Here is a 23,263-nt window from a genome sequence, read left to right as displayed (position 1 = left end):
CATTCACGTTATCCCTAGACCACGCAGGCACGTTTATACGGCTCGGTTAAAGCGGGGCTTCATGTGTTGGCTGGTAGCTTACGCTATCGCGTTATCGTGAAGGTGGGAATGAAAGCAGAGAGAAAGAGGTGTCCTAGTGGAGGACTTCGGACCACCGCGCGGTTGAGGCTTTCGCCACATCGCACTTTAGTGATCCAAAGTGCCCCCTAAAATTTTATCCAGCTGTAGAAGTATACGTTGTCTTCAGAAGTGCAGCCTTGCGCAGGATGTGCCCATGGTAATTTACGTCTGTTCGAGTTGCAAAACGTGGTGGTATGTTATGTGGTTCAAGTTTAGTAGCTTCTGGACGTTTTTGCGTGTGGTTGTGAAGAAATGCAATGAAAAACATACAGGTTCCGTTGTTCTTTTATGTATGTCTGTACATAAGAGTACACAGTAGAAACTTTCGGCGCTACTGAGGTAAAAAACTACAGTTCTCACAAAGCGAAGCATTCCGACTGTAACGAGATTCCTGCTCCTGTAAAGTGGACTCGTCCTACGTTGTTTTGGAACACCGTCACAGCATTAAAAAAATACAGCGATAAGTGCTTTTCTTTGAATATGAACAACATGGGGACATAGGACTCATTTTACATCCTTATTCCTTTTATACAAACATTTCGTCAAACTGTGCGTGCAGAAAAAGGTAACACTTCTCGTGCGATATACGTATGTAGTGAACATTCTGTAGAACATGTCTCGTGCCCTCGGCACTGATAAGCGAGGGTGCACCGACATCTTTCATCAAGTCCTTTGAGTCGTTCGCTAGGTCTCGGTGGTTGCGAGGCTTGACCCCATTCTTTACACACAAACAGAAAAAAAAAAAAGAAAAAGGAATATTGAGCGTAGAACAGTGAAGCAGTAATAACTCTTTTAGCGCTCCGCAATCAGCACAACAAAAGTAATACAAGATGGGGATATATCCTTGTACACAGACTCCGTGGTCAAGTAAGAACTCTTTTCCGGCGTGGCCACTATGTTACATATTTTGGTGGGCTGCGCCGGTTCAAACATATAGAAAACAATACAATGCCAACAACAGCGAGTGTAACTCCATATAAAGGTTGCCCAGGGACATTTTGATAGGATGTCATGATGAAGTGGTTCTAAATTTATTCATTCATTTATTTATTTTACCCTTAGGGCCCTAGTGCATTACAGATGGGAGCGGGGATACATGAATGAATTGGCTTAAAACAAGCCTCAGTCACCTTCGAAACCAAGCATTTTGTTCATCATCAAGCCAATCACACATTTTCAGTTTATAGTAGCCGCAGTTCATTTAGTTTAAGAAATGAAGCATAGTTGATGTAATTCGTTAGTATACCTAAGTAATATTCAATTTCTTAGATCGAGTCCTTACACGTGTCGTCAAAAAAAAAATTATGAGCTGGTCTACACATCTGTAGCTGCACCTTAGAGCTCGTCAGGTACGACACAGCTCCACTGCCTCCGTTCAGATATGGAGGCACGGAATTTTTTTTTTTTTCGGTTCTTCACCAGTAGTGTGGTATAAGGCTGGGCCCCGATGCTGCTGCACAGTTGCAACGGAAAAGGTAAAGGCCTTGAGATGAAGCCGGTATAGGTTATGCGAAATGCCAGCTGCTTGTTCCGGGGATTAGGGCACCTGAGCTTCACAAGGTGAAGTTTCAAAAAACGTTACGGCTACTTTATATTTGAACTTAGAGGGCTGATTTCAGCTTGGTTGAAAATTGCGCAGATCCTTGTCGCCTTCGTCCTCCCTCCTCCCACGTTTTTTTTATTTTTTTTTTTGTTGTTCCGTTTGAATTTGCGAGCCCAAAAGCGATCTAATTCTTTCATATGACATTGCTAGGACGTAATCTGCACTTCGGTTTACATCATTAATTATACAAGGGAGGGCACTTTCAGCTCTGCGGTGAAAGCTAGTGCGTTCGGATTTCCCGAGGAAGATAACCAGTTAAAAAGAAAGAAACCGACGGTTGAGCACAACGCGATGGCGCAAGCCTCGCAACCGGAATCATAGAGAACATGCGAGCGACGAGGCATATGCTTCAGTGTCCGTTCTGGATGAAGCACTTGGACTGAAGTAGTTCAGAGATGACGTCCTGCTCGCTGAGGGCGCTCACATCGCCGAACTCGAGCTCGTTGCAGGCGATCTTGCGCAGTATCCGGCGCATCACTTTGCCCGACCGGGTCTTGGGGAGACGCTCGACGCAGTGCACGTATTCTGGGTCCGCGAACGCACCGATCTTGGAGCGCACTGCAAAACGAAAAAGAAAGCACGTGGTTAGAGCACCGCCCCTTTCATGCACTCGCCTTTGCGACATTTTAAGTTTTAAGCATTAACGGGTTTTCTTTCCAATAATACAAGATGCATTAGCTTTACGTGCGTACGAAACAATTCCAGAGTAAGGGGCTAATGTCTTCGGGTTTGCGGCGACCAGACCACTAGCCGGTAATTCGACCACGATAAAAGATATTGCAATACCTTTGCAGGAATGAGGTCCTCCTCACATGTGTTGTCTGGTGAGGGTCGTTATTATAACAATCCTTTTTTTTTTTTTTTTTCCTTTTGCAAAGTGAGTTAGGTGTCCCCTATAGATACGCCGCCAGCAGCGGTTAATTTTTGTTGACTACGTACTCCGGGAGTCTCGTGCAAGTGCTACACGTAGTTGCGATGTCGATATCTAGAGAGCGCGCACAATGAATGAATGCCTTGCTATCTCCTTCCCAATCACGACACCATCACCGATGGTCGCCATTGTAATTAGCCAATGCTGTTCACTGCATTACAAATGCTTTTCCCATTGACAACCAACCGGCACCTTTCTGCGACAGGTGAAGCTGCTCTATTGACACAAATGTCTAATCCTACCACCATACTTAGTTATGCCCCCACACTCTTCGCCCCATCACTTCTTTATTCCATCCCTCTCCACCAGTGCAGAGTAGCTAGCCGGAACACCCTTCTAGATAGCCTCGCTGTTTTAAATCTTCCTCCTCCCCTCCCTATTCTGTCCTGAAATCCACTCAATTCACCTAAAAGACAAATGGTCATCTATTCTGGGCTCGTGGACGTCAACTACTGATAGGTATTTTTTGTGAACTCCCTCTTAAGTTCCTTGATTTCGGCTAAGAGTTCATTAACTCCTTTCCACCCCTCGCTTCACTTCTCTGAATATAATTGAAAGTTTTGTTATCCTCCGAGATTTAGCAGAATAGGCTCGCTGGGTACTCTGTACAAAACACTACTGGTAAAAACCAAGGGGCTCTGGAGGCTTGTTTTGCGACAAACAGTGCCGAATCGGTTTCGAACGCTTTCGTGCGCACCATTCACGGGAACCTACGCTATCGAATATGAGATCTTGACCTGGTGGCAACGTTGGGCGCAGGGTATAGCAGTGCATCTCATTTAAGTGCATCATTGTACGGAATCATAAAATATTGCTTTTTCATGTTGCAAATTTACTATTTTAGATTCTTGGTACGGTTTCATGCTTGGCAATTAAGCGACAGCGAAACTAGACTGCCGATCCAATTTTGGCTCGATGACTCGATGATGCGCGCCATGATTTTACCAGACGAACGCTCAAGTTACGAAGGTTTTGCGTTTCCGAACTTCGAGGCTGACTTATCAAAGTTGAGTTAATAACGTGGCTCGAAAGAGGGATGTAAGGGGGAAAAAAACGGGGGATAAAATGTGAGTCGAATTCACTCCATACAGCCACGCGCTCTTCCTAACAGGAATTACGAAACGCGAGACGCGAGAGATTTGCACTTGCGTCATCCGCGCCAGAGTTTTCGCCGACTCAGTGTTACTAGAGCGCGTGGGAGGAAAGCGGCAGGCACCTGAGCTCGCGAACGCCGAGGAGATATCGCTTTGTCAAACAATGTTCGCCCTTTCTTCGCTCACACAGCAGTGCAGTGCAGTGTATAACAGTACAAATGGTATTTAGGAGGGAACGAGGACTTCACTTTAGAGGATCAGTGATTTACTTTTAGGTGCCTTAGTTCCTCTCTTCTTTTTGTCTGAACGCACGTCGACAAACTGAAGCAAGCGAGTGCCCAAAATAAATATGCGCACAAAATAAATATAAAAGACTACCACTCCATGGATACGGGCGCGCTGTAAATGTCGAACAGCCGCGGTGAAGTGTCGCGTTGTAAAAAGCAACTTACTCTGCAATTTCGTGTTCTCGTTCCTCGAATTTTCTCACGTGCCTTTTATGAGTTTCTTTTTCTTTTGTGAATTAGCTCACTTTTCTCGAGCACATCAGCTGTACTAAACTAAGTTTCTCATTTGAGAAGGCTCGGTACCCTTTTCTCTTTTAGAGCTATGGTCTAAGGTCAATAATGAATTCGCCGTAGTCGCTGAGGCTAACCAACTGTAGTTCTGATGCTACGCGAGGGGGTTATAATAGTTCGCCACGGGGTGGCGCAGTGGTATAGTGGCTAGACACTGTAGCAGCGGTTACGGCGCTCGACTGCTGTTCCCAAGGACGCGGGATCGAATCCCGGCCTTGGCGGCAGTTTTTCGATGGAGGCGAAAAGCAAGGCGCCCGTGTGCTGTGCGATGTCAGTGCTCGTTAAAGAACCCCAGGTAGTCGAAATTTCCAGAGTCCTCCAGTACGGCGTCTCTCATAGCATGAGTTGATTTGGGACGTTACCCCACAACAACAACATTAACGTTGCGGAATGACTAATACGTACCACTTTGTTTGAGCCTGGTCTTTAGGTCCTCGGAGAATTGCTTGCCCTGAGGAAGGACGCAAAGAAAGAAAGAAAAGTAAACAAAACAGGGATCACAGCCTACACAAGAGAATATGAGGCGAGCTATGTAGCTTTTCTTCACGTAGGCTTCAGATTTGTTATTTCGCTATGCACGGCGGAGCTGTTCACCGGCGTAGCTGAAGTGCTGAATAGAAATGGTTCCATTGGGTTTTGAATTTTCCCGATGTATGGGTATTCCTTGTCGCTAAGAGTCACCGTTGCGCAAATGACTATAATTACAGTTTTCAATAGCGCGTGCAATAGCTGCTTGGGCGGATTAGAGGAGGCACAATCATTTTCACTGACCTTCCTTAAAGGGATAGTCTACTGCCGGAGGCAGCTATAAGCATATTTTCTTATATTCTGGTAGGTCTTACACCTAGGTGCGGTAGTGAGGGATGAACTCGCTGTTTAAGCAGGAATTTATAATTTAAATTGATCTAGATAGTCGGGTTTTAGCAGATGGTGGAACAATACTGTGTTATTTCGTTGCTACTAAGATGACATCTGTTTGGAGCGTCTGAAGTGAATATACTACGTTTTATCTTTATGCTACAGCGTCGCACATAAAGGTATTTGTGTTCATATCAACTATAAGGAAGCCAACGTTTTCCTCTCAATAAATTACACCTATTTAAATTATTTAGTCTTGCTTGATTCGCTTTCAATGTACGCTTAAAGCAGAAAATAACATAACAAAGACGCTGCCATACTTGTAGCGACGATGAAACCAGCAGCGCTGCTAGAGGCAAAAACAGTTCTTGGTATCTGTAATACTTGTCGCCCGGTTTAGTTAGTCTATTTATTCATTTCATTATATTTCAAGCTATTTTACTATTCTCAATTCCAGTTTTAACACAAATCTGTGCATCTCAGTTAATGACACATTCTGCATGCCAATTACGCGATACGGCAGTCGTTGTGTTCGTAGAGCTGCATAGAGTCGCGATCTTTATGACGTATCCATGACGTCGGTGTTTGAATACGGGATCTGCCATTCAAAAAACGAGACTACCGTATGGAACAATTAAGTTTTAGATGGTTGCGCAGTGTTTCTCAGCTCCACAAGCGGGTATTCGTTAAATTGGGGATAGGGCTTTCGGATGAAGCAAGAAAAAAAAAAATGTTGAAAAGGACAGTATACTCTTCCTTTTAAGCCGAGGCGAACGTCATATTAATACACGCACAGACCTAAACTCGATAAAATTTTCATTTGTCTGACACCCTGCTGTGCGGACATGCTTTAATGGGAGAACATTACTAACTGCCGATTGTGCGAAAATCTGTCTGGCATTTCTTCCGTTGTGAGCGCTCGACGGCATCTATAAAGATGGCGGCAAATGCAACGGCCGGAAAATACAACAATGTAAAATAGCTGGGTCGGCAATGGGTGTTCGAACCCAGACCCACTGCGTGCCAGGCGGGCAGGCAACGCATAGGCCATGAAGGGTAGCTGGTTGAAGCACGAGGGAAAGCGTTGTGGTGCGTATTAACTTGCTAACATGTGTTTCAGGCTCGTACGGATAGATGTTAAAGTACTAATCGAATGCAGCAGGACAGCGCGGTGGTCGAGCTTCCGCCGTGATTGATGACGGTAGGTCACTGCGCACTGAAGAATTGCGTGAAATAAGCACAGAAGAAACCTCGGATGCACTTCGATCACGTCTTGCTGCCGAGCCGTGCAAACTCAAAAAATTTCGTTACTTTTAAGCAACAGGGTCCTAATATGGCCGGATTGTGTGCGAAAAACGCGCGAACACATTACAAGAAACAAACTTAATGCATTAAGAAAAAATTGCATCGAAATGCGGCCACATGAAGAGTGGTGCTTTCACCCTTTCACACATAAGCATTCTTAAGTGTCTGCACCATTTCTCTTTTTTCTTTGTGCATTTCCAGCGTGAATTTGGGATAACGTTTCTTTCAACAAATTATTATTGCTCAGAGAGTTGTAATGAAGAGTTACGACTGTGCGGTGTCTCTGAAGCGGATGTCTTTTTGGAAGCGTCGAAGATGACACGTTAAATTAGTGAAACTTGTATTGCTGATAGCTTCCGGGAATGCGCCCGCTTTATCCGTCCAGAACTACGGTCAGTAGTCAGTAGTAACAGTATCATAGTTTCAATATCAGCGAAGACCTTGTTTTATTTTGAGCGGTACAACGCGAGCAGAACTAGCACGCTTAGCCGAAAGGAGATTCGAAAACGAAGCGAATAGGTGGAACGTTGGCAGTACGGATAATCTATCGAACTTGCGGTACATAACCTCAGTAGTGGAGATGGCGAGCATGTAAGTGGTGTGACGAGTATGCAATGGGCACGGACGTTTTGGAGAAGGCGAACATGTGCGTAGTGGGGTGAGAACGCAATGAGTACTGACGTTTTGAAGAGTACGAACATGTAGGTAGGGGGGGTGGGGGGTGATTACACAATGGGTACTGAAGCCTTGGAGAGGGCGGACAATTATGTAACGTACGTGGGGAGTATGTTATGGTACTGACGTTTTTGAGGACGACGTAGCAGTAGAGGCACTGGCCCTTGACCTTGTGTGGCCGGGGCACGGCGGCCGCCTCGGCCAGCTCGTGGATGGAGAGCAGCGCGGCCTCCACCTGCGCCGTCGAGATGAGGTGGCCCGAGACGTTCAGCATGTCGTCCACGCGGCCCGTGATCCAGTAGTAGCCGTCCTCGTCGCGCCGAGCACCTGCGCAGAGAGTGAAGTAGCAGAACTTGATGCACCGGCTAGATGGTCCAGGGCCTCTTTAAATATATATATATATATATATATATATATATATATATATATATATATATATTGTGAGCCTTCTGTGGACCTTCTTTCATTTGTACATGCCATGATCTTCTTTCATTTGTACATACCACCATCATCGTCCCGCGGCGCCGGCTCCGGCGCGCGCCTGGGTTCGCGATCGGATTAAAACGCTAGACAAGGCTTGGCTGTCCTTGCCGTCACGACCTCGCCGTCTCGACCTAGCCTTCTTTTACAATATATATATATATATATATATATATATATATATATATATATATATATATATATAGATCAGGCCCGTGAATTTTCTTTTCCTTCTTCCTACAACCACAACAACAACTGCTACTGGCTCTGTAGCTGAGCCACCTCCGCTGCCTCGTGTGGACAGAAGAGAAAATAGAGAAGGAAAAAGAAGAGGGAGAGAAAGATGCGCGCCGCAACAACAGCCGTCGTCCACCAGCGAGGCAGTGGCGGGTGCAATGACGGCCTACAGCAGATAAAATTCAGTGGCTGGCTAGCCCCCGCCGCAAGCAGCGTTGACCTACCGTCCCAGCCCCGTAGGGCCAGGAACTGCCACCCTTCACCACCTCCTTCGCACAGCACACGACGTCTCTCCGTTTCGCTTCCATCGAAATGCCCTGAGGTAGGTCACCGCCGCTTGCGGCGGGGGCTTGCGCCACCGAATATTTATCTGTTGTAGGCCGTCATTGCACCCGCCACCGCTTCGGTGGTGGACGACGGCTGTTGTTGCGCCGCGCGTCTTTCTCTCCCTCTTTCTTTTCTTTCTTCTCTATTTTCTCTTCTGTCTGCACGAGGCAGCGGAGGTGGCTCAGCTACAGAGCCAATAGCAGGTCCGTGCATTTTCTTTTTCTTCTTCCTACAGCCACAACAACAACAACCACCGAAATGCGGCCGCCGGGTACTTCGACATGCCCGCCTCTCCGTTTAAGTTAGGTTTTTGGGGAAAGGAAGGCGCAGTGTACATTTTGGTGAACGCCACGAGATTGTGGGCCCCGCCGGGGTGGTGCAGTGGTAAGACGCCCGACTACTGTGCCGGAGTTCCCGGGTTCGAACCCGACCGCTGCGGCTGCGTTTCGATGGAGGCGAAACGAAGAGGCGTCGTGTGCTGTGCGATGTCAGCGCACTTTAAAGATCCCCAGGTGGTCGAAATTACTCCGTAGCCCTCCACTACGGCTCCTCTTTCTCTCTTTCCACTTTCATTCCCACCTTCCTCCCTTCCCTTACGGCGCGGTTCGGGTGTCCACAGAGCAAGTGTGACAGTTACTGCGCCTTTCCCTTCCTGTGAACCAATTTAACTTAATTTAAGATTGTGGACACCCACACTTGATTAGATCAAGGTCATTTGAAGGACAAATTTAGTGTCGCATGAAGACCTGCTTTACCCAGCGTAGTGAAGGTTTCTCTTTCATTGTAAATCGGTTTATAAAAAAGGAAAGGCGCAGTATCTGTCAAGGTCACTTGGTGAAAATCGGCGCTACACTGAAAGCTCGAACTACCTGCCGTACTGAAGCTTTACTTACAAAAAGAAAAAAATAAGCTGCGTCAGCCGCGGACTTTGTTCGAATACAGGATTTGTCTCGACAATCTGTCCTCTGTGCGTCGAAGAAAACCTCACAAATTTCACGAGAAAACAGCCCCAAAGGTATGGCCGCAACAAAACAGAAATTGTACAGGTTGTCGCCAACAAACGTATTTGTAATCGTACTAAGTTTTTTTATAGGTACGTAGTGTTAAGCAGAAAACCCGATGAACAGGCTGGAATCAAATTGCTTTTTTGGTATACATTTTTCGTCACGCGACAATATGACAGGTCTGACATTTTAATTCTTTACTAGGAAACTAAATCACTGAAAATTCCTGTATTAACCCCAAACGTCCCCGTTATCCTCGCTGCCGGTGTCCAAACGTGTGCAGACAAGAGTGCAGCTGCTGTTTGTTTGCCAAGTATTTTGCGAGAATGATTAGCAACCTCTTTTTTTCTTTTTGTAGTCCAGCGGTTGAAAGAGTGGCGGGTGCTAACAAAGAATGACCGTGTAATGAACGTTGTTTTCGTTTCGGAATTCGTACTGGTTTCTTGTTTAACATCTAATCCAAAAGTATTTCTTTCCACTTGAGTGGCGTCATCACAGCGTGTCACCAAAGCGTGTGACTAGAGCTTGTACTCATGAGAAAAAAAAAAAATCGTGTACCCGCCAGGAAAGGAATTACCATCCCTTCAGGTCCCAGCTGAGCACGCTAACCACTAATTTAGCCGAGTTTTTTTTTTTTCTCCATTGTCCCTTTTAATAAAAATGCCGCACAGACAACAAATACAGGGATGCGCCAAGCATCCTTCACATAATACTAAACCTTCTTCAATGCAGCCAATTTGTGAACCAAGCTCGGCCACTCGGGCGGCTGGGCTGAGACTCTAAAACATCCCGCACATGTCACACTGTAAATTAAATTTTCACTTTACGCCGATTTCCTACATGTGTGTACGTAATTATACTTGGCTAGCATAAGCACGCTGGACGGCGGTGAGGGAAATAAACAAATAAAACCTTAAAATTATGAAGGACACTTCAGCTCCGCCCTAAAGGGGTATGGCACGATAGTGTAGGCGACGACCTGACATATAAAGCCCAGCTTCGACCAAGCCGCATGAACGGGTTTGCGTGACCCTATAGGAGTAGTTTGCCTGGCTCAGCATCCAAGAGCCCCGGAAGGTTGATTCTTATTCCACCTTCCCATCTCAAATGACCAACCCGAGTTGGCAGTTCCACTCAAATTTCTGGTTTCACGTGGTCGTATTGTGTTGCACAAAATATCAAAGAATCAGTGTCTGGCCATGCCAGCTGCCAGCTACCACCAGCCAGCATCGTGATCATGGTTTTTGCTTACAACGGCTACAACGACGCCGAAACCGGCGCCGAATTTTCTGACCAAATAGACTTCTTAAAACAAAAATAATAAGAAATAAAAAGAAAGACGAAGAAAAAAATGACCACTAGCAACAACAGCGGCAACAAGGCTCGCGCTTTCGCATTTCTCGAGTGCCGGTCCTTAAGTGCTCTCAGCTTTTTTTACTTCTGCAGTTAAAGCTTATTTTTTCGTAACAAAGATACCTATGACATATGGAAAGATAAGTCAGAGAGTTTAAGATTAGCACCGCGAAATTGGCCTGTACAGCAACAAAACATTGCGTTCGACAGTAGCCCCATCTCGCGCCAGCCGCGGGATTCTTCTCTACCCGCAGTGCTCTGTGTGTCGCGATGCCTCACATAGATGTATGGAGAGGGTAAGCCGTGCACCTACCGTCGCCGGTGAAGTAATATCCGGGGAACTTGGTGAAGTAGCTCTTCTGGAAGCGGTCATGATCTTTGTACAGGGTGCGCATCATGCCTGGCCACGGCTTTTTGATCACCTGGAAATGCGAAGGCAAAGGCGCGCTTATGTGAGCGATTGATTGATTGAATGATTTATAGGAAGGGAAAGGTGCGGTAACTGTCTCACTTGTTTTCTGTGGACACCTCAACCACGCCGTAAGGGAAGGGAGGAAGGCGGGAGTGAAAGTGGCAAGAGAGAAAGGGGAGCCGTAGTGAAGGGCTACGGAGTAATTTTGACCACCTGGGCATCTTTAACGTGCGCTGACATCGCACAGCACGCGGAGCGCTATACACATGTAACATCAGGTACGGGAGGAGAAGCGTTCTTGTAGCAGCGTAGGTAAACGAAGGCTGGAGACGAGACTCGCGAAATAAAACGAGTGTTTTGTTGAAGCAGTCTTTCTGTTTTAAAACAGACTATACGCAGACTGAACACTTCGGCGTAATTGAGTCGAAGAGTCTTATTTAACAGCGGGGCGCGTCCATTTCCGGTTAAATCTTCTAAAAAATATTTTTTTTTTCTAGGACAGTCAGGTATGTGATGTCACGCTTTCTAGAGACGCATCTTTTAAAGGTAAACAAGAACCCTTAAAGCAATCGATTAATTTCGCGTCCTTCAGAAAAGGGAAACGAAAGAAAGAAAGAAAGAAAGAAAGAAAGAAAGAAAGAAAGAAAGAAAGAAAGAAAGAAAGAAAGAAAGAAAGAAAGAAAGAAAGAAAGAAAGAAAGAAAGAAAGAAAGAAAGAAAGAAAGAAAGAAAGAAAGAAAGAAAGAAAATAAGTCAGCAAGACCTTAAGAATCAGAACTTAGCGTTCGCGCAAAATGGAAAAAAATGACAACGCGTTAGTTGTATGTTTAGGCGGTAGTTAACATACCATTCACAAGTTAGCCTACACCGCAATGGCGGATTTCTTAACTTCTCGTGCAGACAGGGGAAACCTAACAATTAAAATGGAACGAAACAAAAATGGCGTGATATAACTGCACTGTTGCGCTATTTACAGCATATTCTGAGTTGTGCAACGCGTGCTTACGTGAACAATGGGAGCTTTTTTTCCGTTCTGGAAATGCATGGGCCCAAGATCTTCGACCTGAAAGGCGTCCCTGACTTGTTTACTCTGGATTCAGCGAGTTCTTGTTCGCGCAACGCTGTCGCTTACGTCCTTACTTGTATACACTCACGCTTTTCGTTCTGTTTTTGGGACAGTTTATTTAAGGAAACTTGGAGTTGTACAACTTGGGCTGCCAATTCTTTTTATTTTATTTTTTCTGGCTTCCTGCTCTGCCGGGCTTTACAATCTCGCACGTAAGTCATCATTACAACGTCAAGGCTCTCTATCGAGAGTGTTGAATGGTACTGTGCAACCTACCAGGTAGCCTTCTCCGGGTCCCTTGATCTCCTTTCCGTCCGGGTCCAGAAGTGCGGGTAGCACGCCAAAGAATGGGAGTGTCTGCGGAAGTATGAGCGCAGGGCAGAAAGAAACATTATTATGCTTATGTATAGGCTAACGGCGCAGCGGTCGCACCATTGCAACAAACAAACAAACAAACAAACAAACAAACAAACAAACAAACAAACAAACAAACAAACAAACAAACAAACAAACCACTTCAAGGGCTGAGTTAAACTTGTGGTGTGAAGGTGAAAATAAAGTGAAATCAGAGTGAAATGAAAGCGGTCTCCCTTTTTTTCTTTTTTTTTTTTGCTATTACAGACACATAAGTTTCGAAGCATTACTGCACACAATCACAGAGCCTCCTGGTTATTACATTCATGCCATACCCGGCGATGTGATTGCCTAGAGGGGAGAGTATGCCTGTGATATCTGCAATGGCTCTGAGAGGTGCTGATTTTCTGAAGGGATAATCGCTGTGTCTTTCATGAGTTGATCTCAATTTCTCAAACATCACAGTTTGACGTATCTCAGGCCTCACAGGCCTTGTGTCGCTTCGGGATGTTATTAAGACCCACAATTTAAAATTTACTATTTTATTGAAAACAATGTTGAACGTTTTATTGGTTATGATCAATTTTCACATAATGGCGACGTGTTAATACGGAGCATAGCACAGACATTCTCTATAAAGTACTCTGCCACATAAATCTATTTTCTTCCTGAAAGCAGCTTTCAAATGCATACTTTTAGTGACTAGAATGAACGCTGTAGCCTGCACTCGTCCCCATGCACATAACCTCGCGAACAAAAGTGTACGGCACATATGTCACGGCAGAATTCAAGATTCTTCTGAGCCAAGGAGTGGAGCCTGAATTTGTCGGGTGCAGTTCCTCACAAATAGTTATTGTCACAGTTTTTAATTTTCAGAAGAGTTCTGTCACGATCTAAAAGAATACAACGATTTAGCATTGCATGCCGTAGTTCGAAATTTTGTCCCGAGGCTCTATTGTCCGTGGCAAAATTTTCATTCACGCAGATTCTATTCCCGAACGTCTATGAGCAGAGCTGTTTACCTGGTTTGCTGCTAAGGATGTTGTATGGAATAAATTTTTAACGGCACCGCAAACAGACACACAAAAAGCGCACAAAACGGTACGAACAAAGGTACAAACAAACAAAATTGTCATCAAGACCAATTCGTGCGTATTTCCTTATCGCAGCCTTTAAGTTGGCAACCATGGGTCTTGCGCCCAATAAAGAGCTCAGTTGTATGCGCTGACACACAGACTGCGAAAACTCGGAAGGTGCGTATTCGAAGAGCACTCACCGCTGCTCCCGGCTTGAGAGGCGTGCAGCCTGGCAAGGGCGTGATCATTTGTCCACCCTGCGTTCGGGTGCGGCGCAGAGGAAAAAGGTTGAGTCAGTAATGCAGCAGTATTCTTTCACCATCACTGATATTCGATGTCACTTGCAAACGACTGCATGCGGCTTTCGTCTTGAATGCAAAGCGTAAGGAATAAAAGCCTTTTAAAGAAACTGCGACATTTTAAACCAGTCGTTGTTTCATTAGGGCGAGCTATCAAAAAGACAGGACATCAGTTTGAACCAATTAGTTTTGTTACTATTAATTTGAGTGGAAGGCTGTAGATTTAACTGGTAAAAGCGAGGGTGTCGTAGGAATTTGTGCGCGTGCGGGATTTTTCTACTCGCCAAGATAACGTAAGGCGGTCGTCTAATGCACTAAGTGTCATCGAAGAAGGGAAGCGCCTCCAGCGTGTTGACTCCGAAATTTTCGAATTATCTCTGTTTATTTCACCACGCACAGAGGTCATACTTGTCATGCGACGCGTTTACAAAGCGTTAAGTCGACATGGTTCCAAAAGTCTTTCAATTGAATTTGAGACAACAATGCGGGCTCGGTTCGGATTTAGAGTAGCTTCATGAAGGTTCCTAGAAAATGCATTTTAAGGCATTGTGAAAATCTCGCGTCGGCGAGATTTGTTCGCGAGATTCCGCGAGTGACAAATAGTGCGCCTTTCCTTTCCTGTAAACCAATGATAGAACGCCGGTGAGCTTTGATGCGTTCAACGTAACGCGATTGATTATAAATGACTAGAAATGCTTGGTGATAAGTAGTAATGACTAAAATGGCCTACTAATGACTTGTAATGACTGCTAATGACTTGTAATGGCTAATACGTCTAACGAAGACTTGTAGCAACTACAACTGATTACAAATGACTAAAATGCTTAGTAATGAGTAGTAATGACAAAAATGACTACTCATGACTTACAATGACCAAAAGGTCTAACGTCGACTTGTAGCGACTTCAACTGATTATAAATAACTAAAATGTTTAGTAATAAGTAGGAATGACTAAAATGACTATTAATGAGTACTACTACTACTGCTAGGCTTTCGCCGTTCGCCTCTAAAGAGATATCTTTATTTTATTTATTTATTTTTATTTATTTGATACTGTGAGTCCCATCAGGGATTGTAACAGGAAGGGCTGTTAGCATATTATACTACAGCATAAAAGCATACACAATGATACATGGTGTCGAGTGTTACATGCAGCTTACAACAATCGAATAACACAGATAATATCACTTATATTAATTACATGATTACGGATGATACAGCGAGGGGATCAGTATTAGTTGTAATTGACAGTCAAGGCACAATCAAGGTTTGAAATACTAAGAGAAAATCGACTATAATGAATTCACAAATTGACTCAGGCACAATAGGCAAGAAAAAATACCAAGAGAACAAGGAAGCATAAAAATAAGGAATACAATTGTTACTGCAATGGGTATAATTCATCTGCAACAAGGGAACAAAACTCAGCTAAGGACGTGGTGTTAGTAATGCGCGTGGTCTTAAGAGACCTCGTAATTTTTTATTTGAAGCAGTCGGCTACTCGTACTTCGCTAGGTAATAGTCTGCAAGTAGCCAATCCAGCCCGCTTACGCTGCGCGTTTTGGAGTTGAGGTAGCCGTGGGGCGTACGTATGACGGCTAAGCTGGAGCCGCTATGTGAAGACATTTCATGGCCAGAAGAACCAGCCACACTACGATCATACGAAAATACATCCCCTCACCGTCTCTGTCTGCCAGTAGGTGTCCAATACAATGCAGCGGCATTCTCCGACCACGTGGTGGTACCAGAACCAAGCGTCAGGCCCGATGGGCTCGCCCGCAATGCCCAACAGTTTCAGTGACTTACGGCTGTGCCTGCGAATGAAAAGGAAGGAAAAACGCCACCGGGGCTTTTAATTCATTTCACTAAATATTCAGCTGACTGCGTGCAGGCAACTAGGACAGCCGTGGATGATGATACGTTAACCTCATGGAAGGAAAAAAGAAAGACACGTTTACTGCGAAGTGTATGGTATGCTTAGTCATTGATTACTATGCCACACTCAAGCATTAAAAGTTGTTTATAAATGACTGAATAAAGCAACTTTGAACTGCACCTGCCACCATCGTTGGAACGAGCTAAATTTGAGCCCATAGGCGACAACCTTTGCGTCAAGCAGCCTGCACAGATCACTAAATCTTCAACGCTCACCAAACGTCCTGACATGCATGCCTGTGTGGCAATTTCTATTTTTTTTTTCTTGTACACTTGCAATACGTTCAGAGGCTCCGAATTTATTTTTAACCCAGAAGTCCACCACAATAATGTTTCGAAATTCATTTTTTTTTCGAAGAAGACAAAAATTAAAAATGTGCTAAAACCAGAAACTTGTTCAGACATATTTCCTTGGAAAGCCTTACTGTGGGTGACAGTTCTTGATTTTTATCTTAATGCAGAGAAGCACAAAAAAGAGTTAGTCTGTCACATCGTGTCTTGCAAATATAAATTAGAACACTAATGATTATGTAATTATTTTCTTACACACTAGATCCATTAAAGGAATAATTAAACTAGCCGAGACCAGCACGAAATTAAAGAGAGAACTTTCAAATACACTTTTCACAAGGTACAGAGGATATAAAAGGGCAGAATGAGCCGGGGAAAAGTAAAACAAAAAAGAGCTATATGCGTAGGTGTCGACATGTGGCCTGGTCTTAGAAAAGACAATTACATTGGCATAACGTTTTCTTTGCAGGCGAATGGGTTCTCTCGTACGTGCGTCAGTCGAGCTAATCCAATCTTCGACAACATTTATTTATTTTTTTTTTTGCTTATTTGCGCGCAGAAAGGGGATTACGAGAGGCCTGCTGGACCGTTTCGTAACAGGCATCGAGGTACTCTCTAAAGCATTATTTTTCGTTTTATGCGAGATTTCTAGTTTTGAGGTATAAGAAAATCCACGAAAAATATAGCTGGTTGGTTACATAACATGCGTGGGAACCATTCAGCGAAGGTCAGAATTGCGTTTAGGTAGAGTGGGTGACGTATTCATTATTTCCGATTCGTTTATGTGCACTGTTTAACTGAACGCAAAAAAAAAAAAAGAAACAAAACACGTAAATGTGCTGAAAATATGAAACTTTAATTCGCATAATATTTTCTTTACATTACAGGTATGTCCTCCATAGGGTTTTTTGCGCGATGGTATCCGTATCGGCGAAGAATAGACAAGCAGCCGTGAGTTTAAATAGTCCCACAGAAAGGAAGGCTCATGAATATGACGTGGAAACCTCTCCTTGCAAGCCAGTAATGGCGGTCACATTCATTATATATCTGCACTACAGCAGTATAGATGTACCAGAAATTTTATCGTGTTCTTCTTGTAAGTGGTGTTAATGTAAGCCTTTTAGATTGCAACGTTGATTGGCAGCGCTTTGAGTAAATGAAGAGCTAACAAACGCCACACGGATATCAAACCTTACTCGAGATTTGCGGTGTGAGCCAGCATTTGTTAAGTAGCCGGATCAAGGGCGAAACTCCAACGAAATATATTGAAGAAAAGTCAGCCCAAGCTGAAGAGAGAGACTTGGCATAAGCCATAGGTGTGTGACTTACTTTCTGACGTATGAATCGCCGTACTTCATGAGAGCACGTATGGCCGTGGGCGCCGTGTAGAACTTGTTGACTTGGTAGAGGTCGATGATCTCCCAGAAACGACCAGGGTCAGGGTAGAAGGGCACTCCCTCGAACTGCAGAACACGGATATTTAGAGATACGAGGACAGGACAGAGCTACACAGGACTAGTGAGACGAGGACAGGACACGTAGCTCTGTCCTGTCCTCGTCTCTCTAGTCCTGTCTTAACGGTATACGTTTTTCGCTGAACTATGTCTGACCACTGATGTTTAATTGTACCTAAATTATTACATTGAAATTTATTAGTTTACTAATTTTTATTTGTCGTTCGCTATCGCTCGAGCAATAAGACAACAATCACGGCTCTACATTTTTCTGTAGACCGACCGAGATGAGTTAGAAGGATGGGCTTTAATATCCAAAAACGCCCCATGTGCAATGAGGCAAGCTGTTGTAGATGGCTTCGAACTAATTTAGACCGCCTGGGGTCCTCTGAAGATGCGCTCACAACGCAGATGACGTTGAGATTTACAGTATATAGAATGCCAGAGCCACTGAGTCAGCGTGCCATGCACTTGCTTGATGCTAGAGCCAAAGCAATCAGAGGATATCGTACGCACGATACCCTTGACAGATCGACCTACAGGTCCTGTCACGGGAAGCTTCTTTGCCAAGTAAAACTGGTTGCTGGGCTTAGTTGGCGCTCATTATAGATGAAAGCTTAACGTAGCACAAGACAAGGGCCCTGTCCCGACAAGGTAAATAAGATAAGTGCTTTATTTCATGTCTCTACCTTACGCTTGTCTTGCGTTGCGCAAGCCTATTACTTTGAGATTTCCAGGCAGCTTTTGGTGAAAGTGGCCCTTATTTTTAATTTGCACAAGACTCAGCGTCTTTTGTGAAAATTATACCACCTCCTCCCCCACTTGCCACTAGGATCTTCCCTTTGAAATTTTTTTGCCGTGCGATGTGCGTATACTCACAAGAACACTGGTGGCGCCGTTGGCAAGAACGCCGTAGACGACATGCGTATGTCCGGTTACCCATCCGACATCTGCCGAGCAGAAGAAGACGTCCTCCGGCCGGAAGTCGAAGGTGTAGTAGATTGTGGACAGCGCGTACAGCAAGTAGCCGCCCGTCGTGTGGATCACACCCTTCGGACGGCCTGTGGAACCACTGCGAAATAACGCACGGTGCCCATATGAGACGGAACTGAATAGCATCGTTTTTGTTAAACATAGCAAGGCAACAATATTTTTTTCTTATCCTCGTAGTGGAACCTTTATGGCACCACGTAAGCTCTAATTATGTGTAGGGCAAGGACAAACATTTTCCTTAATTTTCGTAGCCTTTGCTCTTCAGGTAAGCCTTAATGGCTCTACTATAAGGCTGAGAATCAAACCACGCTGCCTGGTCACATTTGACAAAGACGGTACAGCATTAATATTTGCATCTATGCTTTGCAGCGAACGTTGTACTGTGACAACAGTGTATGGTTGAGCCCCTTCGCACGCATTCTGAACCAAAGTGGGCGAACTGTACCGCTTAATATTCGTTGCGGAAAGTTAATGGTTGACCAGGCTAACTAGTTTTTACACTATCTTGGCGTTAATTTTTCAAAAAAGCGACCGTCATTCCTCTAGGCGTTAACAGCTGCTGCAACGAAGTTAGCTCCTGAGGAGTCGAACTCTGTTTTCGACCTTTTTATCCACGTTTATATTTTTCGCAATACGAAAAAAAAAAAAAAAAACAGGACGTAAAAAGCGTAGAGTGTAAGCAGTAAGGACGTTAGGCATGGGTTGAGAACGTGAAATCATGCAGTCGACGAAGTCAAGTCTGCTGCTGCCAGCTTTTTCGTAAAGCTGTCTTTCCCAGAGCACGGGATTGTTCTGCCAAGAAGCTGACTCAACAAGGAGCAAATGGTTGAAGGTAGACCACATGAAGTGATGCGAAGATGCCGTTTCAGCCCCAAACTAAGCACGACCACTCATTGAGCGGAGAAAGCTGGGCTAGTTTGTTTCGAATACAATCGTGAGACATCAGTCAAGCGCATAAGAAGCACACGCGGACGAAGGTAGAGAAAACACCACGAACGCCGGTGGTGTCTTCTCTACCATCGTCAATAGTAAACGATGTCAAGAAGAGGCCTCTGTGCAAAATTTATCGCACCAAACCCCTTGTTAATGCTGAGGCTGACGTGGTGTGCAGCATCCTCCTCACTTGTGACAAATGGTACATGGGACTGCACGTAAGAACGCTCGCATGAGCATCGCAGGGCAGCTCGCCTGCCGGAGGTCACTTAGCTGACCACATTCGCCGTTACTCGCACAGGCAAGGCGTTTTTTGAAAGGGACGCGTGTGCTGCGCAAGTTTAAGACTCAAAAGAAGTCACAAAAGTTAGAGGCTTTATTTTTTAATGAAAAAAAGACCCGTCAGCGGCCCTTCTGTGGCGCTACGAAAAAAACGGAATAGATTGCCTGAAGACAAACCTGTTGGGTCATTCAGGTAGCCGATGAAAGGTGAAATTGCACCCGTGCCTGCTGCGTGTGTTTTTAATACTGTTATCAGGTCGCGGAATACCTTGCCTGTGCGCCCTCTTTGTACATAAAATCATGTTTGTGGAGTAAACCTCAGCCGGCGTTCGTAGTGATTTCTCTACCTTCGTCCGTGTGTGTGTGTGTGTGTGTGTGTGTGTGCGTGTGTGTGTGTGTGTGTGTTTGTGTGTGTGTGTGTGTGTGTGTGTTTGTGCGTGCGTGTGTGCGTGTGTGCGCGTGTGTGTGTGTGTGTGTGCGTGCGTGCGTGTGTGTGTGTGTGTGCGTGTGTGTGTGTGCGTGCGTGTGCGTGTGCGTGTGCGTGCGTGCGTGTGCGTGTGCGTGCGTGCGTGTGTGTGTGTGTGTGTGTGTGTGTGTGTGTGTGTGTGTGTGTGTGTGTGTGTGTGTGTGTGTGTGTGTGTGTGTGTGTGTGTGTGTGTGTGTGTGTGTGTGTGTGTGTGTGTGTGTGTGTGTGTGTGTGTGTGTGTGTGTGTGTGTGTGTGTGTGTGTGTGTGTGTGTGTGTGTGTGTGTGTGTGTGTGTGTGTGTGTGTGTGTGTGTGTGTGTGTGTGTGTGTGTGTGTGTGTGTGTGTGTGTGTGTGTGTGTGTGTGTTTCTGCGCTGTCATAATGTCGCACAAATTATAAGACTACTCATCCCAAGTGAAGCAGAGATACATGATGTTATGATGGAGGAGGAAAAACATAGTACGGATGCGACTGTAGAGGTAAGCGTGTGCGATGGCTTTGTTCGCCGTTCCGAAAGCAGCAGTGCAACAGAGCCACAATGCTACAACGACGTTATTTACTCAAAACAGCGCTGAAAAAAGGAGGACCACGAACGAACTGCGCAAGGCTAAGAAAAACAAGTCACGAGGATACAGAATCACATGATGCTTCCGTTAGTGAACGCAAGTGAATTAGGGAGCAAGAACGACCAAGGAGAGGAGGCCAGGAAACTATCTGATTACTGCAAGTAGAAACGTATGCAGGCAAGAAGAAACAGCTAGAACAAGATGCGTGCTTCAGCTAAGGTCTACTACAACAGTTGCGCAATACATTCTACTTCGATCCTCAAATTCCTCACCTGTCTCTGTTAAGGGAGCATAGGCATTGCTATGCTCAGTCAACAAACACACAGGTTGGAAAAGTCGCACTGTGAAAAAAAATATTTCTGAATGAAACAACAAGCCTCCACTGAAACATGATACTTTTCGTATCAGTACCAGTTCGACAGAGGGTGTTTAACCTAAGGTAGCAATTTTTAAACATAGGATTTTCGGTTAGAAGAGCTTCTTAATTGGCATAGCATCTTCAGTGATACTGCGTATCATAATACAGCTAACACCTATTGACTGGCAGGTTGGTTTGCAGTAGCTCTAAATAGTAAAATTTTGAGCAACTAACCTTAGGCTATATATTTTTGAGCGGTTTGTAGCCCACCGCAGTTAGTAACCATACAAGTTTCCGTATTTTCAGTGCTGCCACTCCCGTCACCGCTGCAGTGCGAGGAGTCATAAGGCCATCCTCAGACGAAGGGGAAATTGAGCAGCATTAGGCTGCGCTAGCCATGCCTACGGGAACGCTTCTAACAGCGGCGCACCTGCAACGGGTTCGGCCGCTGGTCGCTCATATAAGGCACCGGGAAAAGAGACTTCAGGGTAGACGCGCCATTGTGCTACTTGTACTTGGAAATTCAGAAAACGAAATGGGAATAGGCGTGGCTAGCGCTACCTCCTGCCGCTCTATTTCGTTTTCGCTCGAGTGAAGCTCTGAAATTCTTCGCGCTACAGAGACCACGAAAATAGCAATTTTGAGAAACTAAAGCTCTATTTCTATACTATCTACGGTTGGCTACGTTCCTCTGAATAAATGAGACCCCACGGGTTAAATGTAGTTTTTTAACATTACATAACCTGTATACTAGTTCAAACGCCTTAGCTCTATTTTGATCTACACCACCACTGAACACGTTATGCCGAATACTCTCCTAATGAAATTATTTTTATTGCTGACAGAGTTAGGTGATAGATACATCATGTGCTACTATTCAATCTGTATGTAACTATTATATTATTTGACTACTATATCTACTAACTATTGTATCTAACAATTATATATGTATCTATAAAAGGAAAGTATATAACAGTAGCATCTTACCTGTACTCACCTATGGGGCTGAAACGTGGAGGCTAACGAAAAGCATTTTACTGAAGCTGAGGACAACGCAGAGAGCCATGGAAGGGAAAATGGTAGGTATAACGTTAAGAGATAGGAAGTGTGTAGAATGGGTCAAAGAAATAACTTGAGTGAATGATATTCTAGCGGAAATTTAGAAAACGAAATGGGAATGGGCAGGGCATGCAGTGCGTAGAGAGAATAACCGATGGTCGCTTAGGGTAACAAACTAGATTCCAAGGGAAGGAAAGCGTGGCTGAGGGACGCAGAAAGTTAGGTAGGCGAATGAGGTTAAGAAGTTCGCAGGGGTCAAGTGGATGCAAGTAGCACATGTCCGGGTTAATTCGAGGGGCATGAAAGGGGCCTTCGCCCTGCAGTGGGTATAGTCCGGCTGATGATGATGATGATGATGATCTAACTATCCCATATGCAAATATTATCAAACCATACTGAATTGTATTTCATTTCGCCACGAACCCTTGCAATCTTTATTTGTTGTTGCTGGCAGCCACTGGCGTGCGGCCTTATCCCATTGCTTCTACCGCACAGAAAGATCTTGCGATTCTTTGTTTGTTTACGCAGTGTTGCCGAAAGGCGTCTTTACCATTTTCTTTGTCACGAAATATGCGCCGAGATATATCTGGAATGATCCTATACCTACTCCCGTCTGTTTCATCAACGTTCCATGTTGTGCTAGTCACTTTTCGCGTATTTATCTATATGTTTCTTTGTCGCGACTTTAAATTGAATGCGGCCGAGTGCAACTGGAATTCGCAGTTCGTCGACCAGCAATCGCTTTTACTGACATCGCTGCGACCGGGTTACTTAGTTCCTTTGCGAGCGCAGGTCAAACCAATAAATAGCTGGTTTGTGCACTGCGTACCCCTGTTTGTTCGTTTATCGTTTATGGCATTTGCACCTCTACGTGACAATATTGTCGCGTAGTGGTGACGAGGTCGACGACACAATTGAAGGGTCGATGATTGCACTAAACAAACTGTTTATTTGGGCTGACTTGCGCCCGCAAAAGAACTAAGCAACTCGGCGGCGGCGATAGAAACAAACGTGCTCGTCGATCGTCGAACAAAGAATGCTCGTCACACTCGGCAACGCTCAATTTAAAAGCTGCACAGAACAATCTAGATAACGTCGCAAACAGCTACCAGCACGGGCTGGAACATTGTGGAAAGACACCCAAGTGGCCGGAACC

At 44.9% G+C, this 23,263-nt stretch overlaps 1 protein-coding gene across 1 annotated transcript in view; it reads right to left on the bottom strand.

Annotated features, from left to right (window-relative positions):
• Nucleotides 1–389: 389 nt before the first annotated feature.
• The window catches only part of LOC146198876 (acetyl-coenzyme A synthetase-like), a 61,560-nt gene continuing 38,686 nt past the window's right edge, over nucleotides 390–23,263 (bottom strand). Inside the window, exons 8-16 of the mRNA XM_084594347.1 lie at nucleotides 18,331–18,523; nucleotides 17,327–17,460; nucleotides 15,453–15,585; nucleotides 13,673–13,729; nucleotides 12,319–12,399; nucleotides 10,879–10,987; nucleotides 7,292–7,491; nucleotides 4,732–4,777; nucleotides 390–2,281 (exon numbers count right to left, since the gene is read on the bottom strand). Coding sequence (XP_084450473.1) covers nucleotides 2,073–2,281; nucleotides 4,732–4,777; nucleotides 7,292–7,491; nucleotides 10,879–10,987; nucleotides 12,319–12,399; nucleotides 13,673–13,729; nucleotides 15,453–15,585; nucleotides 17,327–17,460; nucleotides 18,331–18,523 — 1,162 coding nt within the window. The 3' untranslated portion in view covers nucleotides 390–2,072. The remainder of the gene's footprint in view (nucleotides 2,282–4,731; nucleotides 4,778–7,291; nucleotides 7,492–10,878; nucleotides 10,988–12,318; nucleotides 12,400–13,672; nucleotides 13,730–15,452; nucleotides 15,586–17,326; nucleotides 17,461–18,330; nucleotides 18,524–23,263) is intronic.

Source organism: Amblyomma maculatum, chromosome 2 (assembly GCF_055883805.1).
Source record: "Amblyomma maculatum isolate TAMU_Amacu chromosome 2, ASM5588380v1, whole genome shotgun sequence".
Classification (NCBI taxonomy): domain Eukaryota; kingdom Metazoa; phylum Arthropoda; class Arachnida; order Ixodida; family Ixodidae; genus Amblyomma; species Amblyomma maculatum.
The sequence above is the reverse complement of the archived record's forward strand: the minus strand, read 5'-3'. Positions and strand labels throughout refer to the sequence as shown.